This window comes from Ostrea edulis, chromosome 1 (genome assembly GCF_947568905.1).
Source record: "Ostrea edulis chromosome 1, xbOstEdul1.1, whole genome shotgun sequence".
Taxonomy (NCBI): Eukaryota; Metazoa; Mollusca; class Bivalvia; order Ostreida; family Ostreidae; genus Ostrea; species Ostrea edulis.
In genome coordinates this window covers 41,547,027-41,573,693 of record NC_079164.1, presented here as the reverse complement: position 1 = coordinate 41,573,693, position 26,667 = coordinate 41,547,027, and the positions used below count along the sequence as shown (strand labels likewise).

At 34.6% G+C, this 26,667-nt stretch overlaps 1 protein-coding gene across 1 annotated transcript; it reads right to left on the bottom strand.

The window, feature by feature from the left end:
* Window positions 1-631: 631 nt before the first annotated feature.
* Window positions 632-26,242, bottom strand: LOC125655887 (serine/threonine-protein kinase Chk2-like). Its single transcript, XM_048886416.2, has 16 exons — window positions 25,980-26,242; window positions 21,488-21,612; window positions 20,821-20,899; window positions 17,083-17,148; window positions 15,245-15,335; window positions 14,715-14,823; window positions 14,570-14,623; window positions 13,011-13,075; window positions 12,669-12,768; window positions 12,524-12,562; window positions 12,349-12,396; window positions 6,452-6,615; window positions 5,498-5,613; window positions 4,950-5,035; window positions 3,619-3,693; window positions 632-2,358 (listed from the first exon to the last, which is right to left on the bottom strand). The coding sequence occupies exons 1-16, from the start codon at window positions 26,185-26,187 to the stop codon at window positions 2,245-2,247; spliced, it is 1,539 nt and encodes a 512-aa protein (XP_048742373.1). The 5' UTR covers window positions 26,188-26,242; the 3' UTR covers window positions 632-2,244.
* Window positions 26,243-26,667: the final 425 nt, after the last annotated feature.

Sequence of the window (26,667 nt, the reverse complement as noted above, 5' to 3'; positions counted from 1 at the left end):
TTATACCGAATGGAATCCAAATAAATTTATGGAATTGAATTTCTTTTCACTACTCGGTGAATTGTCAGTAATGGTGAATTCAATATATTGCCACCCCCGCTTTATTGCTCAAATTCATCTTGAACAAAAGTTGGCAATATATTAAGGGAGCACTGTACTAAGAAATAAAATTCCGTTTCTGAAAATGCATGAGGTTATGAACTGCAACACTTTACACCTGCACACTTCATGAAGTGTACTAGCACTTCCTGAAAAGTACGTCAGGAGTGAAGCATTGCAGTTCATACCCTCATATATTTATTTATATCCTACTTTCATTTCTGTTAGAATTTACAGATGTAAAATAGACATACTATATTTATCTGTATTCATAGATGCATTGTTCACCACTGCAATACATTCAAGATGAATGACTACCTTTACAATTTGTACAGATATCAAAGAAAAAACATTGTAAATATATATACATGTAAATAGTGTGGTAACGTATCCTTTTCAACTCAGTAATGGGTATGTGGCGGTAATGACAGTTTTGAAAATGTGATAATGCAATGCATTCCTGTTTTGTATATCACAAGTTTTCATATTTTTGGTGAAACACATGAACAGCTTCAAGAAGTTAAAAAGCAAACAAAGTTGTATGCAGTGTAACTGCGTTTTATTTATCTAAATGTACAATATTTACAAATCTAAAACTAAATGCCTCTATGAAAAAGAAAACAATGTGCATAAATGGTTAAAAATTTCAAAACACAAGGAAATTCATAATCTCCAAATACATTCATAATAGAGCTTTTAAAAAATGCATTGGACAAAAGGTTTTGATGACGTCCATACAACCTGAGCAGTGACCATGGTAACAAGAAGTATAAACACAAATTAAACGTGGAAACATTCACACTATAATGATAGATATCAACATTTAGATTCAGATCACTTTTCTCACAACGATATAAATTTTGATGCCTAGGATTTAAGATGATCCAGATGATGCAATGATCCAGAAACGTACTGTAAATCACATTTTGTTCAAAAGAATATTATTTATGAGTAATTTCACGAGATTAGCCATACTAAATAATTTAGTTCTCATGAATAAACTCTTACACAGAACATTTCAGCAATAAGTAATCATTTGCGAAAGTTACATTTCTCATGAATAAATACAACAGTATGATTGCATCCATGTGAAAGTAAGGTCTTGCTAAATAGAAGTGATCTACAGTAAGGAACATCTAAATCTAATGCACTTGAACACAGAAAAACAGTGTTTTGGGTTTATATGGTACATTTAAAATTTTACCAATTATTTCCATTTTCATTTGATTCATTAACTGTACACATGAATATAGCAATCATCTAAACAAACTGCATGATAAAAAAAATAATATAATCAACCCATCAAATACAGTCAAACTTGTATATACCAGTCACCTGTGGAAACAAAAACGAGTTATCTTTATAGAACTGTTAACAAAGGTTCACTTTTCCCACGCAAATATATTCCAGTTTTTGGTGGTTATGTGTTTTGCAATCAAGTTTAAGAATTTTAATTTACATAGAAGACAGAATTACATCAAAATTTTACCATAAATAAATTCACATCAATAATTGATATAAAGCTTGAAATCATTCTAATTTTGTTTGAATGGCTGTACTTTTAAAAACTGCATTGGACAAAAAGTTTTCATGATGTCCATACAACCTGAGCAGTGACCATGGTAACATGAACCCATAAGTGAGTCAGGTGACAAAAATAGTTATTAAAGGCAGTTTGGTATGAAATTTGGGGACTGTTGACCACATTAAGCAGGTGACTGTTACATAGTTACGCTACCACAGGAAATATCATTGGGAGGAAATAAATTACCACATGGGATATGTGACCACTATGGCAAGTTTGACTATACAAAAATTTAATTTTAGATCCACAAAAATGTATAGGTGTAATGTAAATATCTGTTTCCACCGGGGCACACTGCTTATGTTAATTCCAACAATGCATGGTGTAACATTCAATGTCACAAATGTATCAAAGATTCTGTAACAGTAGATTTGATTGGTCCTCACTAAGCTGGTCTGGTACACTTGTAGTCCCTTTGTAAACACATATACATGAACACAGTACATGTATATCTACTCTCACAGATACACAAACACAAAACATGTATGTCTTCTCCCAGGGGTGATGTATGCAACACAATAAGTCTCCTGACAGGGGTGATGTACCTGTTTCTTTTACTGTTATGGTGTACTTGGGAGTGAAGAAGTTGAGTTGGTTTCAGCACTTTCTACGGAAATTTGTCGTTTGGCAGCAGAGCATTCATCTGTAGATTCTAAAGACCGCTTTCTTCCAGGCTATCATGAGAAAAAGCAAGAGTTCACAAATCTTGTAGAGATAATTTTGCTGTTCCTTTTTTATAGTACACAATGTACATGTATTATATTGGTCTTATACAGGGCAAATTCTCTCCCTTCCTCCACCCATTTTACTTTCTCCCATTTCCTCTTTATCAGAAATGGGCAAATTTAAAAGCTGGGTAATTATAAATTTTTTCATTGAAGTAGTAAAAGCAACTTTAGGAAAATTTGAATCTGAAAAAACTCACTTTCCTATGAACCGTATATGAGCACAAATAGCGCAGGATGAAAATTCCCCTGTATACAGTGGTACATTTTCATTATAAGAGTCCCTGCCACCTGAATTCTTAACCCATGGGGCCATGAATTGCACAATTGACATAAAGGCTTCTCTCCTCACTATTATTTTATGTACTTAGTTTGAGTCAAGATTTTTAAAGAGATAACACAATTTCACTATATGGGTCACAGAGCCTCACCCTGGTAATAAACAGCCCATGACCCCTGAATTTCAGTTTGGGTAGATACTTTGCTCCTTATCAAGACTATGTACTCAGATTGATGTCCAGTAGTTACAAAGATAAAAAAAACTACACATTTTCACTACATGTAATTATATGATCAAAAGAGCTCCACCCCAATCCCACTGACCTAGAGATCATATTTCACAATTTTGGAAATGGCTTTCCTGATCAATACTGGGTGCTCAGTTTGGTTGTTTGATGACTATGAGACAAGAAGAAGGCTTTTTATGTAACTGGTTTGATTGATGTCCTGGGGTTAAGGAAAAGATCTTGAAAGAAATGATACATTTTTGCCTGTATATGAACCCTAGCATTTTAGTATTGGTATCTTTTCTCACCATGATTATACAGTCTGCTAGATGTCCCTGAATAAAGAGTTTTAAAGAGTGCATCATTTTATAGGTTTTAACCCCAACCCTCAGCTTCAAGTTCAGTGACCATGAAATTCACATTTTTTGTTTCATTTCCTCCATAGATGTTCCATACCAAACTTATAGAGAAATTGTCATGTACTATCAGAGAAAAAGACAAATGTATTCAATAGCTGAGACACAGCGGACCGCGATGGACAACCACCAACTGCATAAGATCACCTGTCCGAGTGACTCCAGTGATAAAATAACAATGTGTGAATTACGATAAGGAATCCAGAGTCTGTGTATAGCTGTAGTAGATAGGTTATATGAAATAAAACTAAACACAGCTTTGAGTAATTATAAAGAATAATGCTGACCTTGGATAACGGTGGTGCCATGCCACCTGATTCCGGGAACATTAAATTATTGGCCTTCTTCTTCATCGCATCGTCCTGTAAAACAGATTTCATAGTACTGAAACATTCCTAAACACATTATACATAAAACACAGAGTAGGTAAATTCTGAAAATGTAATTTATCAAAACGGGTGTGTTCCAGGGAACATGTACAAATATATCACTGTGAGGGCATCTGTGATCACTGTATAAATGTACAATGTATATATTAAATGCAAGGATATCAGTAACCATTGTATAAATGTGTACCCTAAAACCTTGAAAATTAAACACCTTTGATAATCATCCTGTTTTGAAAATAAGCCCCTTTTTTCTTGCAGTGAAAAAATACCTGCAAATAAGCCAGCTCGAATATTAAGCCCTACTTTAAACCATTTTTTTTAAAAAGGAGTTATTTGAATTTTTTTAAAAATCATATATTTTTTTACTCTATTTGTAAATAATTCTTTTAAATTAAAGATCTATATCTGATCTTTTTTATTCGATATTTGTAAAATGAATTAAATGCAATATTTTCATGCATGTTTTACTTTAGACACAGTACACTCTATGCAGGGTTTTTAGACAAAATATTCATTGCATATTCATGATATCATAAACATTTTATTTTCAACACAGTATACTCTCTGTAAGGTTTATCTCAAAAATGATTTTTGCACATTGAATTCATGATATTATAAACATGTTAATTTTGACATAGTATATCCTACACAATATTTTTTTGTATATTCATACTATGGACATATTTATTTACACACAGTGTAGTTTCTGTTGGAGTTCAAAACAATTTGACCTTTACATTTTTGTGATATTATAAATCTGTGTGGTTATACACAGTATACCGTGCTTAAAATTTAAAAAAAAATGTCACATATGATGAATCATATAACACGTTTTCATGATAGGGTAACACATAAGTTAATATAATTAAGTATTGATAGATACCCCATGTGTCCCATGTGTTTTGTCCGACATCAGTCAGACAAAACAAAAAAACATCATTATAAAATGTTAAAAAAATATTAAAGCTGTGTATGTAGCAAGTGCGAAGTCAGCAAATATCTAAAGAATATTACATGCTAAAATCCAGAGCATATGTCATATCAACCCAAGTGACCCCATCTCAGCCTGAGGGCCAATATATACATATTCTTCTTAAACAACTACCCTAGGTATCATGTGCATTTAACTGGAAGAGACCAAAAAAATTCTGTTCTCAAGACGTTGTTAAAACATGTTCAGTGAATGACAATGCTATCTTACACAATTCTCTACCCTTTTCATCACATACCTTGAACCAGGGGTGGTTGACGACTTCAGCTAAAGTTATTCTCTTCTTTGGGTCTACCGTCAGTAGCTTTTTAATGAGGTCTATTGCTGAAGAATCAAAATTTGTTTTAAACTGTTTACTCTTTATCATTGATTTTGAACAGGTAAACATAATTATGTATTTTCCAGGAATCTGTAAAAATTACTGTATCAATTTGATGATTTTCACTTTTACAGGATGTCTTGCTTTTGTTCATGTACTTTAAGACTTAAATGTCTAGTGCCTTTGTATTATGCGAGTATGAAAAAAAAATGGAAGAAAGGAGTAATTTGTATTATAGACTATAGAATATTGGGCAATTTCCTTCTTTTTCAAATGTTAAAATGAAAGATTAATTACAAGTTTGAGGTCACAAAGTCTTTGGTACAACACTGCCAAATGTAAATATTTTTTTCATGATCAGTCATTTGGTATCAAATGAATCCAAATACATGTATGAAATACAAAACTTGTTTTATGTCGACCTATTTGTAAGGTTACTTGCTCTAAACCTCTATAGATTAAAGTACCTGGTTCTGATATGCCCTTCCAGTATTCCGTGGGGAATGTATAGTGCCCCTCCTTGATTTGTTTGTCCAAAGACATATCCTCTCTCTCGTCAGAGAAGGGGGGATAACCTGCCAAACTGAAACAAAACTATACTCGTAGCTTTTCTCTTTTTACTTCTGTTCTATATAATACACAATATTAACATTCAGATTCTATAGGTAATGAATTTTGTTTACTGTACGATATTTACACCAACCATACAACCACTCAAACCTTTTGAAATGAGAAATGATTTAGAAAGATATATCCAATTTCAAATTATGAATTGATTTACTTCATTCAATATCATATTTCAATTTGATATGGCATAACAATCCATATGGTTTGGCATTTTACTAGAAATATTTACATTCACTGTTTTTTCCTTAAAATTCTAACTACTGTAATGTAAACTGGGGCATACCGGTAATATCTCATAAAGCGCTACACTAATCACTGTATATTAATACACTTTTAACATTTTTTAAATCATTATCAAAAAAGAGAAAAGAGATTAAAATGTAAACATAAGAAATGTCTTTCAGTGTGTGAAAGCATATATGATATACCTTAAGCCTCCTCACACCAGCATATTTAGCGACCTTTATTCAATAAAGCAGCATAAAGAGACTTAAGGTATATCATCTTGTACCCTTCCAAAAATGAACACGAGAAAATATACTGCTTAGTATACAATACAATGGAATTTTCTATTCTATTGTTTTCAGTCGGGGTAATAATGTCTAATGTTCAAACTAATTCTATAAGAATTGGTTTTGTATAGTTCTCCATGAAGATATAATCATGTTCTACCTTACATACACCTCCAAGTATATCCTTGTATAATGTGTTGACGATAAAGACTTAAAAAAGTTGTCCATTTTCCCCCTAAATATTGAGATGATGCAAGCATCATTTCATGTAGAATATACTACCATATATAAAGGATGACCCCTAGGCTCCAGCAGTCAATGGCCTTCGTGTATGCCCCCATCCCCACTGTCAGCAAAATCTCGGGGGCTAGGTAAGAGGGAGTCCCACAGAAAGTCTTCATCATGCTCCCAGCATCCACAAACTTGGACAGTCCAAAGTCTGTAACCTGCACAACAATCAATTCAAAACATGTATAAGCATTTTCTGAATTTACAGTATTTAATGTTGAATTTTTAGAACAAGAGTTTGAATTCATGTACAGGCGGCCATTTCACTAAGCGATCGTAGATCGTAAACGTACGATTACGTTTAAGATCATTTGACTCGCACGTATACGAGCGTTTCACGAAACCTAACGTAGTCGTAACACTTACGATTGCGATTTACGTCTGACTTTTTAGAACTCTTTTCTCTATGGAGGTAGATTTAAAATTAATCCTACCATGGAAAGAAATATTCATTCATTATTTCCTCATGGTTTTAAACATATCCTTATCGTCTGCAGTAAGTTGTCAACAAAAATAATGGAAATTTTGAGCCCGATCTCTAGTGTAACGTAAAGAAAATTCCTAGAATGTTTAAACAATTGATAGAATAATTTTTATTGACTTTCATGTAACTAAAATGGGGGTGGGGGGTGATATAAGAAATAACATAAAAGATTTACATTTTAGAATTTTAAATGCCATGTATCGATCTGCTCACGTGAGCCAAATTTCCATCAATAAGTAAACTATGTTCAACGGATTTTAAAAAATGAATAAGAAAATGAAATTATATTGATAAAAGGAAATAATAAAATGAAAATAAAATTGCACACAAGAATAGGAAATTTTATCCTGCATCAAACCATGGATATGTACGTACTCCGGCGTTTAATCATAGTTGTAAAATAAGCTGTAACACTAATGACATATCTATTCACTTATTTGTATAAATTTCAAACAAATCATGGGCTCAATGTGTCCCTAAAATGACTTGAAATTTATTTTCCACATGCGTTTGTCTTTTATATATATATTTTTTTCCGTTTAGGCATGTAAGCATATGCTAACTTTCGTCTTTACGTGATGATGTGTAATCTAGATCATTTATTAAAAATTATTATTGATATTACACTTTATGATGATTGATTTTTATATTGTTTAACGTCCCTCTCGTAAATTTTCACTAATATGGAGACGTCACCATTGCTGGTGAAGGGCTATAAAATTTAGGCCTATACTTGGCGCTTACGGCCATTGGGCAGGGAGGGATCTTTTTCATGGTACACCTGCTGTGACATGGGACCTCAGTGTTTGCAGTCTCATCCGAAGGACCGCCCCATTTAGTCGCCTCCTTCGATAAGCAAGAGGTACTGAGGACCTATTCTAACCCGGATCCCCACGGGAGTGCACTTTATAAAAAGGGGTCGGAACCCCAAGGGTCCGATAATGACCCTTCCCTAGTCTGTATGTTTAATTTCTAACGACCTTCATAAAACTACAGAAACGACCCACTTGCAGAATTGGCATTTTAACCCCTCTCCCATTACCAAATCATTTTATTATCATATTTTCCTTAAAATGTGCATGTATTATTCAGTTAGTCAGTTGCATCAAAGGTATTGATCTGACGGGGGGAAAAAGCTGAGTACGTCGAATCGCAACGTCTCGGATCATGAAATCAACTGTTTCTAAAGAAATTTAATTTCTGAACATGAGAATAATAATGTCTTGGATCCTCTCTAATGTTAAATATACATGTGCTCTAACGGTGATGCAGGCATATGTAGCTATAGGCCAATCCGAAAACATGAGTTATCTTTCCTTGATCCGGAACGTAGTGCCCTTGCGTAACAGTAGTTTAAGACTTCCGGGTAGTATATTCGAGAAGCGTCATTATCAACAGTGCAGAAGACCGCAAAGATATTGCTGTATAATTTAACAGTAATCATGCCAACAAATATGTTAACGTTAATAAAAAATCTCAATGCATAAGTTTACTTCATACACGTGAAAATAACCAACTTTGCATGTAAAAATAATAGAAAATTAATGTTGTAAGTAGAGGACCCCCCCCCTCCCCGATAGAATGTTCTATCGTTAAAGTGATGTAATTTCCTACGGCGGGCCTGTCATGAGACGCAGTTAGATTATTCTAACTACCCTTCCCCCTCCCACTTTCCAGGATTTTACGTGTTTTATGACTGAAATTAGTATATATTATATATTGCATACATTTCATCAGGATCTTTAGCCCGTGTTTCAATACAGTCAGATTTATAATAAAATATCAGAAGTTACTTGTTCAATATCAAAGTAGTACATTCAGCGATAACAGTTCTGCCACGATGAACGTCTTGGTATGTCGGACTGACACCTCTGGATTTTGAAAATGTCCATCTCTTTGATTGGCGAGTAAAATTTATCCCAGCCTGTACTTGTAAGTGAGAGTCCACTGACAGATTTCCAGCTGACTACTCACAAATTTTATACAGTTTCAAATACAAGTATAACCATAAAGAAATTCATCGTCACAAACCATCTTTAAACTGACATTTACACATACAATTGTTTTGAAAATAAAATAACTTATAATTGAACGCCCTGAATTTATAGTCGGCAAGAGTGTGTACCTGTAAATACAGCCATTTGGGGTAAAATATTTGGAGTTTTACTCAAATTATTTTGTAAATTTGTGGCGAAAAGGGGGATCTAAATCTGTCATTGCAATTTCTGTTATGACACGATACGTGCCTATATATAATCACTTACATTTCAAGGGGGCTAAAACGAATAAAAGAGGGAAGATACAGAGACGTCAAAACCATTCTATTGGGGGTTAAACTTACCTTCCCCCAGAAAGTACATTTGAGAATATACCCCCCCCCCCCCCCCCCCCCCCGGCGGACCACACAGGTCTATGAAAAATAATTTATTTCAATCGAGCAATATTGAATAAAATTAATTAATTTTTTTTATTTAATTACCTATTTTTCTGCATTTTAAACATATCAGTTGATATTTTAAAACAATTCCAGCCTCATGCTGCAGTGTACAAATGATTTGCACACAGAATGAACACGTCCAGGTACTTTGGAGAAAGTTACCCAAACATTGCTATCTGGTTTATTTTTGAAAGAATCGATTGGTAGTGGTGGAATAATTTTTGCGCTGATAAAACAATGAGAGCGTTGATTTCCTAATGTAATTGATTTTTTTTTTTTTTTTTTTGAGAGGGAGGGGGGCATGTTATGCAAGATCTTTGCACGTGTCGATCCTCATAAAAACCCGAGCTTTGAGTTGATGAGATACCATCATCTCTTGAGAATCAGAAGTTCTGTTCTGATTTCATACAAAATAATTATGTCAGTCGTTATTGGAGACATATGTAAACAAATGAAAGTCTGCGTGATTTCCAATTCAGTTTTTAACCAACCAACCCCCACCCCCGAAAAATCACAGCCGACTCGATCAAGAAATTCGTTTTTGTTTCCATTAACATTTTCTTACTCTCTCGTATAAATGATTTCAACTGTTTACGATTTTGAACAACACCCATACTAATATAACTCTTATGTAATATATGCGCAGCCTGAGTGTGTTACTACCCGGAAGTTGTCATATTCACACTAAATGTAAGAATACAAAGAGAGATAACTCATGTTTTCGGAAAGGCCTATACCCCCCCCCCCCCCCCCCCCCATATCTGTTCTCGTTATTATTACATGCAAAGTTTGATATATTGACTAACCCCCCCCCCCTCCTCACTTTTTCAAATATGAATTCTTGCATTGTCTTTATATTTAAATCAGCAAACTGGTAACAAGGGCTAGGCCCGTTTTGGACCCGAACTTTGTGATACAATGAATTTACTCTGTTTGTGGTATCACAGAGCCCATGCCCAAAACGGACTTGACCCCTGTGAGACTGACATTTCTGTGGTTGTGCGTAACAAAGAAGGACAACTCTAATTGATTTAAGATTCGGGCTCGGACTGTACAATACTTTTTGTGTAAAAGCAGACTGCAAGTCATTGTGGTTGTTTTCTTCCTACAAAGTATAAACAAACTCGGTCAGGTAAATATTACCACAAAATGATCTCAGGCGGGGCCAGCATGGCGGTCATATTGCTCATTTACATGCATGTAGGAACACTTACGATAACCCTAGACCACTCTTAGGGTTACGATCAATACTGATCGTAAATCGCAAATCGTAACTTTTAGTGAAACGGTCGTACGTGATACGTTCACATTTAAGTCTACGTTTACGATCTACGATCGGTTAGTGAAACGGCCGCCAGGTTCCTAGAGCTATCCTAACAAGACAAATACGTCTACAGGCACATCAAAACTACATGTAGGTATACCCTGGTACTCTTACACTTCTACCTTTCAGTTCCCATTCCTGTACCCTATCTTTTTTACTACTACAAAATTTTGCATAACTCCCAACAAGGAACCGTATAAACAGAATTTTTAGCGAGGATTTTATTTTGGCATTATTAGCATTGAGATCACTAAAATAAAATATCACATGTATTTATTCCATATCGGAGATACATGTAATAGCTATCTTTCTTCGAATTATCAAGTCACTGAAATTAGCTCTCGCTAAATATACATGTACTGTATATACCCATAATTTATGGAAAAATCAAATTTGTGTCTTGCTAAAAATACAACTTATTCAGTAATCCAAAGACACAGTTTCACATGCTGGATTCTATTTATCTACGATTATTCCTATATGAATAACCTTTAATCTACTGACCCAAGTCCAATATCAATCTATCTTCAATCATTATTACATGCATCGTCGGAAACCCACGGTTGGTCGCTCTATTCGTTTACCTACCGTGGGTCACAAGGCCAGTATTTTCGCTGAAAGGTGTCTCGGCTTCTATATGCAATTGGTCGCTTTACCATTCCTTATTGCGATATTCAACTAATGAAAAAGCCCCTTATTTCCAGTCCTCAGTAGCATAGAAAAACATGCTTTCGAAGCCAAGATTTTGACGTTTAAGTTGAACATGTTACAAAACTTTCAGCGAGATGCTTTATCTGCATTATTGAAGCGGAGGGTGTATTTGTGTCTATAAAGACAGGGGAGGAAAAAGCACGTGTTAACAAGCGTTTACTATCGTACAAGTCTATGTACAGGTCTACATGATTAGCACGAGTTCGTAGTTCCATTATACGGGAGCAATGTGGTTTTTTAATAACACGTGCCACGAAGCAGTGATGATAATAAACATACCAGAGGCGGATCCAGGATTTCCGAAGGGGGGGGGCCACATGTGAAAGAGAAGTATTAGTTAAAATAATCAGCCATTTTGGGTGCCAAATCTGGAGTTTTCATCTTTATATCTTTGATAGTGGCACAACAAAACACACACACTTTCATGGGCGCCGCCATTACAGCTGACACTTTGAGTACCGGGAATATTTACGGCGATTCCCATTGGTCCTCGATAGGTCATGTAAGATCACGCATTTTAATGAGTTATGCGAAAATATCGGCCTTATGACTCACGGTAGGTAAACAAATAGAGCGACCAACCGTGGGTTTCCAACGATGTATTACATGTGGGAAGTATTACAAATTATGATAAAAATCTATGTTTTACAATCCAAAAACCATCTTTTCAAACATCACAGTGACTACAATATGACCTTGACCATTAGTCATATGACGTTTCTTTCAAACTGATCATCACTTATGTCAAATTTAGTACCATTCTACATAAAGTGAAATTTACATGCAAGTATCACAGTACGTATGACCTTTGCTTGACCTTCAGCAAGGAAGTCACACTTGTCTGGATAGAGAGAAAGAGAAAGTGAAACCAGTAGACCCTGAAAAACTTTGTTGCTGTGGGGTACAACAGCTGTATGTATCAATGTCATACGAACCTTGATCAATGATTCATTCTCCTCTGTTGCCAATAAAATGTTCTCTGGCTGATAAAAAGAAAACCATTATAACAATCAATAGCGCCCTGAATTAAAACTAGGTTGAGTTAATCTAAATTCCAGGTATATGAAATTTCTCACACACGCTTTCTTCTCCCCAGATTCTGTTTCGTACCTTTAAATCTCTGTGAGTGATTCCTTCATCATGGAGATACTGAAAGAGAGAGATAGAAAATTAAAATGTGCTGGACCTCGATAGCCTCCACAATACCATGGCTTCTATAAATACAACAACAAAAAATCAAAGACTGAACTTTTACCTTTACAGCGCACACCATCTGGTAGAAGATGAGTTTAGCTGTAGGTTCATCATATTGACCAATACTGACAACTTTGTCAAACAATTCTCCACCATCTACTCTGAAAAGTTTAATCGAACATAAATCTAATATTTGTACATATTTCCCCTTAAATTGAAAACATATATTGACAAATTTGACATGAAAGTCTGAAGCATCATTAAATTGTTTTGTTAACAGACTTTAAAACATGCACCAGAATAAGAATATTGAAACATATTTTTTATCACATTTACTATACTTTGATATTGGTTCTTGACTTACAGTGTTTATAGTAGACCTTGCCTTTGTATCATTACTTACAGTTCTAGAATTATGTACAGTACATCGGGCGTGTCTACCACATCTTCTATCTTTATTATACATGGCTGTAAATACAACAGAAAATCTGATAGTTTAAAATTCCACAGGGAAATGGTTCTTAAGCACACATATACATGTACACTATACAGGTAAAAGCAAGCCATGACCATCCTTAGATATTATTTCCCTGTCCACCTCAAAACTTTCAGAGTATGTTAAGCACTCAACAGAATCTACAACGGCAGCTGTGTTCAGATATGTACAACATGGCAGGGAAATCTTGCGTTGAGTGACATGTTGGGATAGAATCATGCCAACTGAACGTTTTTTTCATATAATCATCAAATCATTTTATGGTGTAATAACGTTGATTCAATTCTGCAGCAAACACATGGGATTTATATAAATTTTGGGAGGTATTTTGTATGGCTACTAGAATCAGCACTTTAACATGAGTTTTTAATATTGCTTTTAAAATTACCAAAATTGATGCCTAATGTAATTTTATAATGAATATTTCATTAGACCTGACTAATTTCAAGAAAATGTTAACAATTTGCATACATGTTTTAAACATTAACTTAAACAGAATACATCACAGGTAAACAACACCACTGTATCTACTCACATTAAAATCAACAGATCAAGCACCATGTGGTGGCCTATCACTTTAATATGTTATATGTAAGCTTTCTGACAACCACCGGAAAAGTTGTAAACTGGTGGATGCTAAATATAATAAAGAAATAATTTCAAACAAACCCTAGTGTTTTGTTTGAAGGAAAACATCACAGAAATCTCTCAGACGGCACATACATGTACATGTACAAAAATTGAAATGTCTGCTTACAATATCTGACCACCATAGACAAATGGAATCTATATTCCAGTGAAAATATTGCTAATACACATTCTATATATAAATGATTTCCTGAGTTAGAATTGTCTCTAATGTTTCACCAAACAAAATGTTTGAATTATTTACAGTTTACTTAGTCATTTGTAGGGAGACCACCCTACCATGTTGGATTGATCAAGGCCTGCTGCTATCACCATAGACTCCATAGTACCCATGTGCATGAAATAGTCCAAACAGTCACACACCATATGCATTGTAAAATGTTGACACCATTTCCACACTCATCACTAACTGATCTTTGACCCTTACATCATTCATTTAACCATTTTTTATATATTTAAATGCCAAGTGCAGGTTAAATGGCAAATGCCACTCTTTATATCAAGTCAATTTTTTTTTACTAAATATAGCTTAATTACACCTTGAACTTTGACCCCAAAGATGACATAACTGTATTTCTGTGGCCATTTCGTATACTCAAAGCAGTTGTAAACATTCAATCGAAAAGTCAAATAGACATTTTCAAATGGTGCAAACAATCAGTAAAATCTGTCAGATGCAACTTTACAAACATGTGGTGGAATACTTTATCCCTTTTGCAACATTGTCACAAGAGGTTTAATCCATATACCATGTATACTGTATACATAAAAGAGAATGAAAGATACAATGCTTACATGTTCCAATGCTTCATACTTACATGCTTTAATGCTTTCAATAAATTAACTTCATTCATAACTTGTTGACTTAGATTCTGAAATGCAGTAGAAATGAATCAGTGATACATTTATCGACAGAAGACAAGTGCTGAGAAATCACCTAACCCCTCTTCCACGTGTACTCACCACTTGGTTATTGCCACCCACTGTAAACTTCTTCTTTGATATAATTTTGACAGCAAATCTTTCACAGGCACCTTTGGAGAATGCTATTTTCACCTCCCCACACGCACCTCTGTTAAATAATAGTCAGATGTAGCTAGTGCAGGAGCAGCCATGACAATCTTTACACATGCTTTAGTTAGAAAATTGAAAGTACATTTTCTTCAGTTTTTGTAACCAATATGCAAATGCTTCACTGACAAATGCAGAAATGTTATTGCCTTAAGCAATAAACAATAAGTGCAGTTGTTCACTCTCATGAGATATGAAAACAACTACAGACACAGAACACTAAGCTCTCCATCTTTCTCCGCTTAGACTTCTCCTTAAAATATTTCACAGAGTATCAGTGATACTTGGAACTTCTTAACAAGACAATATGATGAGTTGATTTGCTAACAAAAACTATTTATAAAATGGCCTGCACATCAGACCATCCATTTCTGTGACAGTACAAAAATATATAAAAATATGTATTTGTCATGCTATATTACTTTCCAAGAGTCCTGCCCAGGGTGTATTTATCTCGGATCAGCTGGGGTAAGGTACCGTCCTCATCCATACTGAGGTCCAGGTACATGTAAGCTGAAATCACAAAATACGGGTAACATATGTAAACTATAATTAAAATAAACAGGTACATGTAAGCTGAAATTACATTATTCATATGCGTATACAGAGATGAAATACTATATGTCAGATGAAATCATCTTATACTGTGCATGTATAATGATCATTATTTTCTTATTAAGCAATACAAAACGAACAAGGAATGTCACAATAAATCACTCAGATTTAATATACAGTGTATTTCCTGTGTTTGGTGTTTACAGTGTATTTCCTGTGTTTAGTGTTTACAGTGTATTTCCCGTGTTTAGTGTTTACAGTGTCTTTCCTGAGTTTCATGTTTACATTGTGTTTTCTGTGTTTGGTCGTTACAGTGTATTTCCTGTGTTTAGTGTTTACAGTGTATTTCCTGTGTTTAGTGTTTACAGTGTATTTCCTGTATTTGGTGTTTAGAGTGTATATCCTGTGTTCAGTATTTACAGTGTATTTCCTGTGTTTAGTGTTTACAGTGTATTTCCTGTGTTCAGTATTTACAGTGTATTTCCTGAGTTCAGTGTTTACAGTATGTGTTTAGTGTTTACAGTGTATTTCCTGTGTTTAGTGTTAACAGTGTATTTCCTGTGTTTGGTGTTTACAGGGTATTTCCTGTGTTTGATGTTTACAGTGTATTTCCTGTGTTTAGTGTTAACAGTGTATTTTCTGTGTTTGGTGTTTAGAGTGTATATCCTGTGTTCAGTGCTTACAGTGTATTTCCTGTGTTCAGTATTTACAGTATATTTCCTGAGTTCAGTGTTTACAGTGTATTTCATGTGTTTAGTGTTTACAGTATGTGTTTAGTGTTTACAGTGTATTTCCTGTGTTTAGTGTTAACAGTGTATTTCCTGTGTTTGGTGTTTACAGTATGTGTTTGGTGTTTACAGTGTATTTCCTGTGTTTAGTGTTAACAGTGTATTTCCTGTGTTTGATGTTTACAGTGTATTTCCTGTGTTCAGTGCTTACAGTGTATTTCCTGTGTTTAGTGTTTACAGTGTATTTCATGTGTTTAGTGTTTACAGTATGTGTTTGGTGTTTACAGTATGTGTTTGGTGTTTACAGTGTATTTCCTGTGTTTAGTGTTAACAGTGTATTTCCTGTGTTTGGTGTTTACAGTATGTGTTTGGTGTTTACAGTATGTGTTTGGTGTTTACAGTGTATTTCCTGTGTTTAGTGTTTACAGTGTATTTCCTGTATTTGGTGTTTAGAGTGTATATCCTGTGTTCAGTATTTACAGTGTATTTCCTGTGTTCAGTGTTGACAGTGTATTTCCTGTGTTCAGTGTTGACAGTGTATTTCCTGAGTTCAGTGTTTACAGTGTATTTCCTGGGTTTGATGTTTACAGTGTATTTCCTGTATTTTGTGTTGACAGTGTATTTCATTTATTCGGTGCATTCAGTGTTTTCAGGGCAATTTGTATATTTGGTGCATTCAGTAAATCTAATGTACGTATTGCATTGAGTGTATTTTGTGTATTTAGTGTAGTCAGTGTATTTTGCACATTTATTGCATTTAGTCTTTGCAGTGCTTACAGTATATTAAGTGCAATCAGCATATTTTGCACATTTGATGTATTTAGTCTTTTCAGTGTTTACAGTGTAATTATTGTATTCAGCATAATCAAAATTATGGGAAATGTTTCAAACAACATGCAAGATTTATTTGAAACTTTTGTATGCTCACTAACCGATAACCTGAACAGAACATTATAAATCTAAATTAAAAATCCTACCTTTATTTTTCTTCAAAGCAAGTGCTATTTCGTCATTATTTTTTAAAGCTTGCTTGTTTCCTTTGCCTACAATATAGGAACATTAAGTAAAATCATTCTATGTATACCCTATCTTTGCATAAATAAATTGCATAATGCAATGAATTTATTGTTTATAAACTACAGTGGAGCTTCGTTAATCCAGACACTTTGGTTCCCAGCAAAATCGTTCAGATAAATGAAGCGTCTGGACAACTGAATCGCATATTTTTTATCTTTACATAAGTAACCAACATGCTTACTTTATTGATGCGTAGTGAATTAAACACATTCTGTCACTGGATTAACCATTTGCATTAGTAAATGAATTATAATAATGTTAACATTTACATGCATTTCAAAGCACTAAAATTGAAATATACATGAGTAGTGTATTTGCCTATGCTTACATTGTACATGTATATTAGCACTACAAATAAATATACAAAACTGTGTACCGTATGCACTAAAACAAATAATGAAGCACTATATGTAACTATAGATAAACAAGAGGCCCAAAGGGCCTAGAATCGCTCTTCTGATAAATTGTACAACCCCACCATTTCTATTCTTAGCCTCTTAGTATTCTAAATCTTTAGTTAAATCCTAAGAATTCAAAAAAAGTAGGTCAATGTGACCTACTTTTTGGTTTACACATTTTGAGAACCCAAGAAATATCAACTGACAAAGTTTGATGATTTTAAGCCAATTAGTATCTGAATATTGAAATATAGCTGTCAAATTCTAATCGTAGGTCATGGTGACCTACTTTTTGGTCAGCGAACTCCGAACATGCAAGACCCATCAACTGACGAAGTTTGATGACTGTAGGTCAAATAGTATCTGAAATATATAAATATAGCCGTCAAATTCCAAAAGTAGGTCAAGGTGACCTACTTTTTGGTCAACACCCTTTGAACATGCAAGACGCATCAACTGACAAAGTTTTGATGACTGTAGGTCAAATAGTATCTGAATTATATAAATATAGCCGTCCAATTCCAAAAGTAGGTCAAGGTGACCTACTTTTTGGTCAACACCCTTTGAACATGCAAGACGCATCAACTGACAAAGTTTGATGACTGTAGGTCAAATAGTATCTGAAATATATAAATATAGGTGTCCAATTCCAAAAGTAGGTCAAGTTGACCTACTTTTTGGTCGAAACCCTTCGAACATGTAAGACCCATCAACTGACAAAGTTTGATGACTGTAGGTCAAATAGTATCTGAATATATAAATATAGCCGTCAAATTCCAAAAGTAGGTCAAGGTGACCTACTTTTTGGTCGACACACTCCGTTGACTCAAGATGCATCAACTGTCAAAGTTTGATGATTGTAGGTCAAATAGTGTCTGAAATATAGTAATTTAGCTGTCAAATACCAAAAGTAGGTCACGGTGATCTACTTTTTGGTCGACACAAACCGAAGACAAAGACGCATCAACTGACAGTTTGATGATCCTAGGTTTTACAGTGCCCAAAATATGCATCTAAAATTGAAAATGTGAAATTTGAATATCTGCAAAATTCAAAAAGTAGGTCACTGTGACCTACTTTTTTATAAATATGTTTCAAGGCCTCAAGATGCATCAACTTACAAGATTTGATGATTCTAAACCTTTCGGTATTTGAAATAACAACTTAAAATATATCTATAAATGATAAGCCATAAAATTCAGAAAGTAGGTCATGGTGACCTATTTTTCAGTTGACGCATTTCAAGGTCCCATGATCCACCAACTGACAAGTTTTGATGATCATAGGCTTCAAAGTGTCCAAGATATGCATCAAAATTAATTTTAAAATAAATACCTGCAAAATTCAAAAAGTAGGTCACCGTGACCTACTTTTGAGACAACTTGACACAAGGTCCTAAGATGCATCAACTGTCAAAATTTCATGATCCTAGTCCTTATAATGACTAAAATATCTAAGATTTGAGGAATTTAAAAAAAATTTAAATTTAGGTCAACTTTGAAGTGACCTTGAGACCACGCCCTTTGCCCCAGGGTAATGCCTTGAACAAATTTTAATCTACAACATATCCTCATCCTTATGTGTAAGTTTGGTGATAATCTGCCCTGTGGTTCTTGAGAAGAAGATTTTTTAGCAACCACTACTTTTGTTTGTATTTTCCTGATTATCTCCCCTTGTTAAAGGGTCACATCCCTCTATTTAGTATGTATGAAAGCCCTTGGGCCAATGATACCCTGTACCAAATTTGAAAGAAATTGGCCAAGGGGTTCTTGAGTTATAGCCCTTTTTCTAAAAAGTTTACGCACACCGCACAAATGGCCATAGCATTAGCTCTTTGAGCCTTTGGCTCAGAAGAGCTAATAAATCATAAGTAACTAACAAAATCATTTACACTTCAAACATTTCATCACACTTTTACTTCTTAAAGAGGACGGTCATTTCCATCTGTCACGATTAACGGGTTGTCTGTCTGTTAAACCAATCTTCATCGTCAAAAGTTGATTTAAGAATTTCATGTTTATCATGTCAGTTGACAACATTCTTTAACCAAAATTCCATCTGCCAGAGTTTATATTTCTTATTCTATAATTATCCAAGCCAATATCGGGAAAACAAAATCATTTAAGCTCGTAATATTAAGACCTACTACTGCTTTGATCTAGCCACGCGCACCTATTATTTTCATGATGCGATAATAACGGTACAAAACTCGGATGAAACCAACATTACGGGTACATACAAAATTTAATTGTCATTTTCCTTAAAATGGTAATTTTCTTAGTTCCATCCAGAGTTAAAAATTTGAAAGGAATAAAGCTCTACAACATCGTAACAAGAATCAATCATACACATGTACATGTGCATTCTACATGTGTGACATTCTAAACGTTAAAAACTTACTATATAAACATGTGCATGACCATACATATATATTTCACGCCAATCAACAGTATAAAATCCAGAATCTAGAAGTATAATCTACACTCTTTAGATTTGAATAAGCCAATATTAATTTATGAATCAGTACAACTGATAGGTGTAGCAGTTCAAAAAAAAAATATCATTACGGCATGATGTTTAATTTATCAATACTATTAGGCTATTGATCAAGACTATAAGATACTTATAATATGCTACAGATTTATTTACAAAATTCAACACTACACGCAATACAGATCTTATGTGCAAAAATTGGCAATACAACATCTCGATCGGCACGTGCTATCTAACTTACATATCATCACACACCACCTAATTAAAGGGAGATGTTGACAGGGTACAGGTAATCACTTCAATTAGACAGTTTGGCTTGTTTTCTTTATAATTTACGCCTTGCTAAAATTGTCCAACACAGACCTTCCCTCAAAAAATTACCGTCCGGATTAACGGTACAATTTTCAATGCATCTTAACGTTTTGTAGTAAATAATGACCCTCCGGATCCGAAACATGAATTTCCGGATTAATGATGTAAAATAACGTATAAAAATTCCGTTCCCTAGAAAAATAGTCAGGAAGGTGAAGCATCCGGATTAATGGTGTCCGGATTATCGAGGCTCCACTGTAGTAGAATTTTATACAATGAAGAAAGTTGTGCTTGATTGACTTCACTATATCATTACATATCATAGTCCATGTAGATTAATGGATATTGTTCCCACAAGTCTCTTGGGACTTTTTACCTTTTGTGACTTAATCATGACAGGAAGTAATTGTAAGCGGATTCTGTCCACTGACTCACCGACTTTCTCCCCGTTGATGAAGGTTCCATTGCTGCTTGTATCTTCTAAGAACACAAACACCCCAGAACTTGTCTGTTGCTTTATGAAAAATAAAATAACATGAACATCCTACATCTCTAATAAGAAGAAACAAGATGTATTTGTGGAACACTGATACCCCGTATCACAACAAAGTTAAGAACAGCCAAGGTAAAGTTTTTCAAAAGTAGATCTAACCCCAGTTCAAGGTCATGAGATCAAAAACTTTGATACCCAAAGAAAGGTCTTGTCAAACACATGTAATATATGAAACCTCTATCACAAACCATTCAAAAGTTAAGGCCAAGATTAAACCTTTTCAGAAGTAGGTCAAATGCCAAGGTCAACATCACGAGGTTAAAACATTTTATAACAAAAAAAAATAGCCATATCACCATCCATTCAAAAGTTATGGCCAACGTCAAAGTTTTTACAGACTAATGGACAGACAGATAAAAATATATATATATATATATATATAAAAAGACTGGTAATCATGAAATGTCAATGAATTGATTCAATACATATATTTGCATCTTCTACATCATACAAGCGTAATTTTTCACATAGTCTAACTCTTTATAAGATGACACATCATTGGCAAACCTTCATGTAGTAAACAGTTTTGTACTTATCAAAATGAAATACCTTGATCAATTTAAAATGAACTTTGCTGTAAGCCTGAAAGCACTGTTTGGTTCTCGCCATCTGGATACTGAATGAAACATCACAGTTCTCTCCGCGACCGAAGGAATAGTCATCATTCTTTAAATCTAAATTCAACATAAACATAAATCAAGTGTATATTCATACTTGAGCTGTCCATTGTTGTTAGACAGAATCATTAACTATAAAACGTTGCATGCTATAGTAGTAAATGTAATAATAATCTAATAATGGTAAAACTGGGCAAATACCAGATACCTTATTCTTATTTACGTGTGGTCAATCATTATCATTCATGAAACAGAAAATATGATCTACTATACAAAAAATAGTCTAAAAATGAAAGCTTTTTTGTTTCCACTTATTAAAGATCTTAAAGTTTGCACAACAACTTGTGCATGTTTATTGCTTTACATACAATATTCTACAGCAGATGATTTATAAAAGCATGGATTTTTAGTACTACTCTTTATTTGCAATTTCTTTTTCCTCAGAAGAAATACAAGAGATCCATAGGCTTTAATGATCGCCTGAGTACCACACACATGCATGTACTATATAAAAAGCGGTGTGTGTTGATGGTGCTATGAAATGGTTCAAACCAGGAAAACGGAATGGGCTCCATATTTCGTGGTCAGTCATTACACATCATTTGGTTAATGATAAGCCATCTTTGTGCCAAGTATGAGCTTCAAAATGTCTCTTTTTAGAATGTTTTAGTTTAAATGCAAAGTGGAAGGGATGAACATAATATGAACATGTAGAGACACATAGTGTCAGATTACTTCAATAACTAAAGCTTGTTTGCAGGAGTTATATGTTTGCTAAATGATGAGGAATAATGAATAAAATTCTTTAAAAATCAATTAGTTTTTTTTTTCTCTCTCCCCACTGAATAAACCTTACAGCTCTATGCTGGGGCCTGAACTTTTGACCCCAAGACCAGAAATTCAGATTTTATAGATGCCTCAATCCATTATAACTATGCAGTCAGTCTTGTGCTAGATGTACAGAGTTTAACCACAGCTCTTGAAGAAGAATTCTAAAGACATAATGATATTACACATTCACAGTATGAACCACGTAACCTTGCCCTAACATCAAAGTCCCTGACCCTAACTTAGGACATGAAAGGTCGAGACATATCTCCTCATTATCATTATGAGACATGCTTAATGTCCAAGAGTTAACAAGAGAATTTCAAAAGAAAAAAACCATTTTCACTAAATGAAAAATTATAACAGCCCTGCACAACACTCATAATCTCTAACCATGTGGCTATGAATTTACATAGAGACTTCTTCCAGCATCAATACTATGTGTTCAGTTTTGGTTGTTTGAGATCTAGGAGTAAAGAAGATGTTTGAAGAAATAACACATTTTACCCATAAAGGCCAAAGAGACTCACCTTGGTATCAGACCTTGACCTAAACAGCAGGGATGAAAATTCCCCGAAATATATAGGGACCAAGTGGGTCCCAAGTCTAAAATTTTAGGTGCCCAAATTGGAAATAATAAGCACCCATACAAATTGACATTTCTTTATTTTGTACATTACATTAATCAATGAAAAAATATGTAAATTAATTTTCTCTGTAATTCATATCCCCTGAATACCACCAATTCAAGCTAAATTCTGGACCGCGGACACTTTTAACACATTCATTTTCATGATAAGAACTGATTTCTTAGCGTCACAATGGATACAAAAGGTGAAGGTCATAATTAGTGCATGTGATTGTGTACTAGCCTACTCCTAAAATTGCTAATAATCAGATTTGTTAACAGCAGTATCTGATTTACTTTGACTAAATAAGACTCAGAACTAAAACGGAAATAATAACTTAGAAATAAATTGGAAAAAATTACAAATTGAATCATTATCGGAATTTTATGGTCGTTAAGTGAGTGATCAGAATTAGACTTTTAAGAGTCTACAGAGATTTTTTAGCTGCATTGGTGAATGGACGAGCATTTATTTGCATCCCTGGAGCACCATTGATTCATAATTTTTCTCAAGGCTCTGCTTCTTATCAATGAAGCAGTCAGATGGGTTTGATTGCAAGAGGTAGAGCACCTGACACGAGATTCAGGGGGCCCGGGTTCAAATCCTAGTCTGGTCTATTGCATTTTCTCCCTTCCTGTTGCATTTGGTGCTATAGACCACCCCTGGATTTGCAGGTAAAGGTCCTGCCAGGGGCAAAAAGAATCTGGGTCATAGTAGGAGGAATGTAGTAAATCAGGTCAGGCAGGTTTGATCGCCAGTAGCCAGATAGCTCAATTAGTAGATGGCCCAGATTTGAATGTGGTCTGATCTGTTTCACTTTCTTCCTTCCTGTTACATCATTATTAATCTGAAATCCTCCAACTCTTACCCCCCACATTTATATCATGATGTGTGCAGGGGAGAGTCAGAGCGCATGGAGACCATATTGAAAAGAGGGAATTTAACAACACCAGCTCGAGTCTCTTCTTTGACTACCTTTCACAACTTTATTTTGTGAATATAGCATCCAAGACAGGATCATTCAGTAATCAGAGGATTATTTTACAAGTTACTCATGATTATTACAATGCTATTATTGTTTAAATGATCCTATCCCCGACAAATGAAGTATCACTTACAATTAGGTCACCTCGCCATCCTATTCTTTGCGCATATTGTGAGTATACAAATATAACAAATTCCAATTGGGGTCTGAGTATCACGTTTAAACAGAGATATATATCGTATTAGTTAGTGGTGTTCCAATCATCGATTATAATAAAAAATTAGTCGATTGTTGACAAATTCTAAGCGCTCGATTATGAAATTTTTATTCCAATTAATCGGTTTTTAGATTTTGTTTTCTCAGCGACTGTAGTTTTTGAAGAATATTCCTGCCGTGACCTATCTAGTAACCTAAAAGTTTTGTTTATCGTAATGGCGGCACACACGAAAGCGAAAGTATCCATACACGGGGAATAAAGCATGTTCGCTTGGTCAGATACTGAGATAGACATACTTTGATTAAGGCATATAAACGAAAGACCATTGATCAAAGAGAATCTTGATACTAGCAAAGCCATGTGTGAATTACGCAGTTAAAAACCGCTTTTAAGGACCACTGTTACTCTGCACGTGCGTATCATGTTTTCAATTGGTGACAATAGATCTGCTTTATTTTTGTTTTTAATAAACTGAATTTCTTTCTTTATTTTGCTTTGATGAACATTAATTATATTTTAATTAAGCCGGATCATCATCAGTTAATGACATGTAACTTTGAAATACAGGGATATAACTGAAGCAAACGATATCCATATCCACTTTTATATATATGTAATTAAAATAGTAACAAATACACACAGAAAATATTCACTCTCAGCTCCAAAAACAGCAAAAATAAACATAGAAAATATTTATTTACACTTTTTCAGCGGTACATAGAATCACCGAAATTACCACTAATCACCAAAATTACCAAAGCAATGACCGAAATTACCAATAAAGGGGCCGAAATTACCTCTGTCAGTGTATGTTTATCTATATACTATCTAGTCACACATCAAATTTCATGAAGATTGGTAACAATTTAAAGGAGTTATGGTCATTAAACCGATTAATGTGAAGCGTAAATTTATACGAGTTATTTCCCATGTTATATATATCGTATTCATGGTATTGATTTATACAATGTGTGATAAATAGATAAAATATTTGTCCTGAATTTTATATTGCCATTTGGAACTTACTGGCTATTCATAGTTCGCTTACTGAGTACCTATCGGTAAAGGGAAGTAACTCAGATTCACACGTCACAATAATCGGTTTTATGGAAACAATTCCTTCAAATCGTTACCAATCTTCATGAAATTGGATGTGTGACTAGATGGTATATAGATGAACATATATTGAAGTAATTTCGGCCCCTTCATTGGTAATTTCGGTCATTTCTTTGGTAATTTCTGTGATTAGCAGTAATTTCGGTGATTCTATGCACCCCTTTTTCAGTAGTTGAATTAGTTCAAGCATTATAGAATTTCTCTATGTCCAATTATAATCAATAATTAGTTAGTTACATTAAACCAATCATTGATTATGAAATTCTCACCGATTCCCATCACTAGTATTAGATGAACTGAAGAGTAATCACACAATTAATTAATACTGAATTCTTACGTTCCAAGGGCTAGATCCGTGAAATAAAGTAAAAAAATCCTTTAAAGTAGGCAAAGTAATGACACCAGATAGTGTCGACGAATTCCCACCTTTCAACACGGCTTCCTCTCTGACTCTCCCCCGCACACATCATAATATATAAAAGGGGGGGGGGGGTGCGCGGCAGAGAAAATTCGGATTAATCATGCGCGTCCTTAAGCCACGGCGTAAACTGGTCCCTATGATTAAAATTATTTAAAATATTTTAGTTTTTTTACGCAGTAGATAACACTCGAGACATCTGATGATGCAAAGACAACAAACCATGCATACCAACTGTAACAAATCCTTCTCCAAGCGGCATAAGTCGTGCCCATGGTGTTTCATCTGCATCGTCCTCTTCGCTGAAATCACCGTCAATAAAATCAGTTGGTACCGTCTCCATGCTGCTATGTGGATTGCTGTCCGTGCTCTGTGAATCTTGTCCTTTTTTAAATATACAGGAATCCTTAACTTTTGTGAAAATTACAGCAGTGGACATTCACATGCCGGATGTGTACACATTTTCTGTGGTGGCACATGCGCATTAATTCTATATAAGTTGTACGTAAAATGTTTCGATTTTTTTTCCCCGTCATATTTATTCTTGTACTACGGTAGCCCATTAGTGCAAATCTAAACCGTATTTGATGTCTGGCAAGCAAAGAATTCTCAATAGAAGAGCTTGCATTATGTTTGTCAAGCAAAGGGTTCTTATGATATTGTAACAGGAAGGGTTAACGGTCCAGACCAAGATTCAAACCGACAACCATGAATCTCTTAAGTCAGGTACTCTACCAACTGAGCTATCTGGCCACCGGCTCTCAAAATCTGCTGACCACTACATTCCTCCCTCAATCCTTAAATTGTCTTTACCCTCGAAGACACACCTGACTCAGATTCTTTTGTCCCTGGCAGGATTTTCACCTGCATGTCCAGGGGTGATCAACAGCACCAAATGTAACATATAGGAGAGAGAAGA

Excerpts from the sequence above, each read along its gene's own strand:
- LOC125655887 (XM_048886416.2), bottom strand. The coding sequence starts at position 26,187 with ATGTCCACTGCTGTAATTTTCACAAAAGTTAAGGATTCCTGTATATTT. Across the intron at positions 12,769-13,010 it reads CTGTACATAATTCTAGAACT|AGTAGATGGTGGAGAATTGT; the intron begins GTAAGTAATGAT and ends TAAACTTTTCAG. Across the intron at positions 6,616-12,348 it reads AGAATGAATCATTGATCAAG|GTTACAGACTTTGGACTGTC; the intron begins GTTCGTATGACA and ends ATTGTTGTGCAG.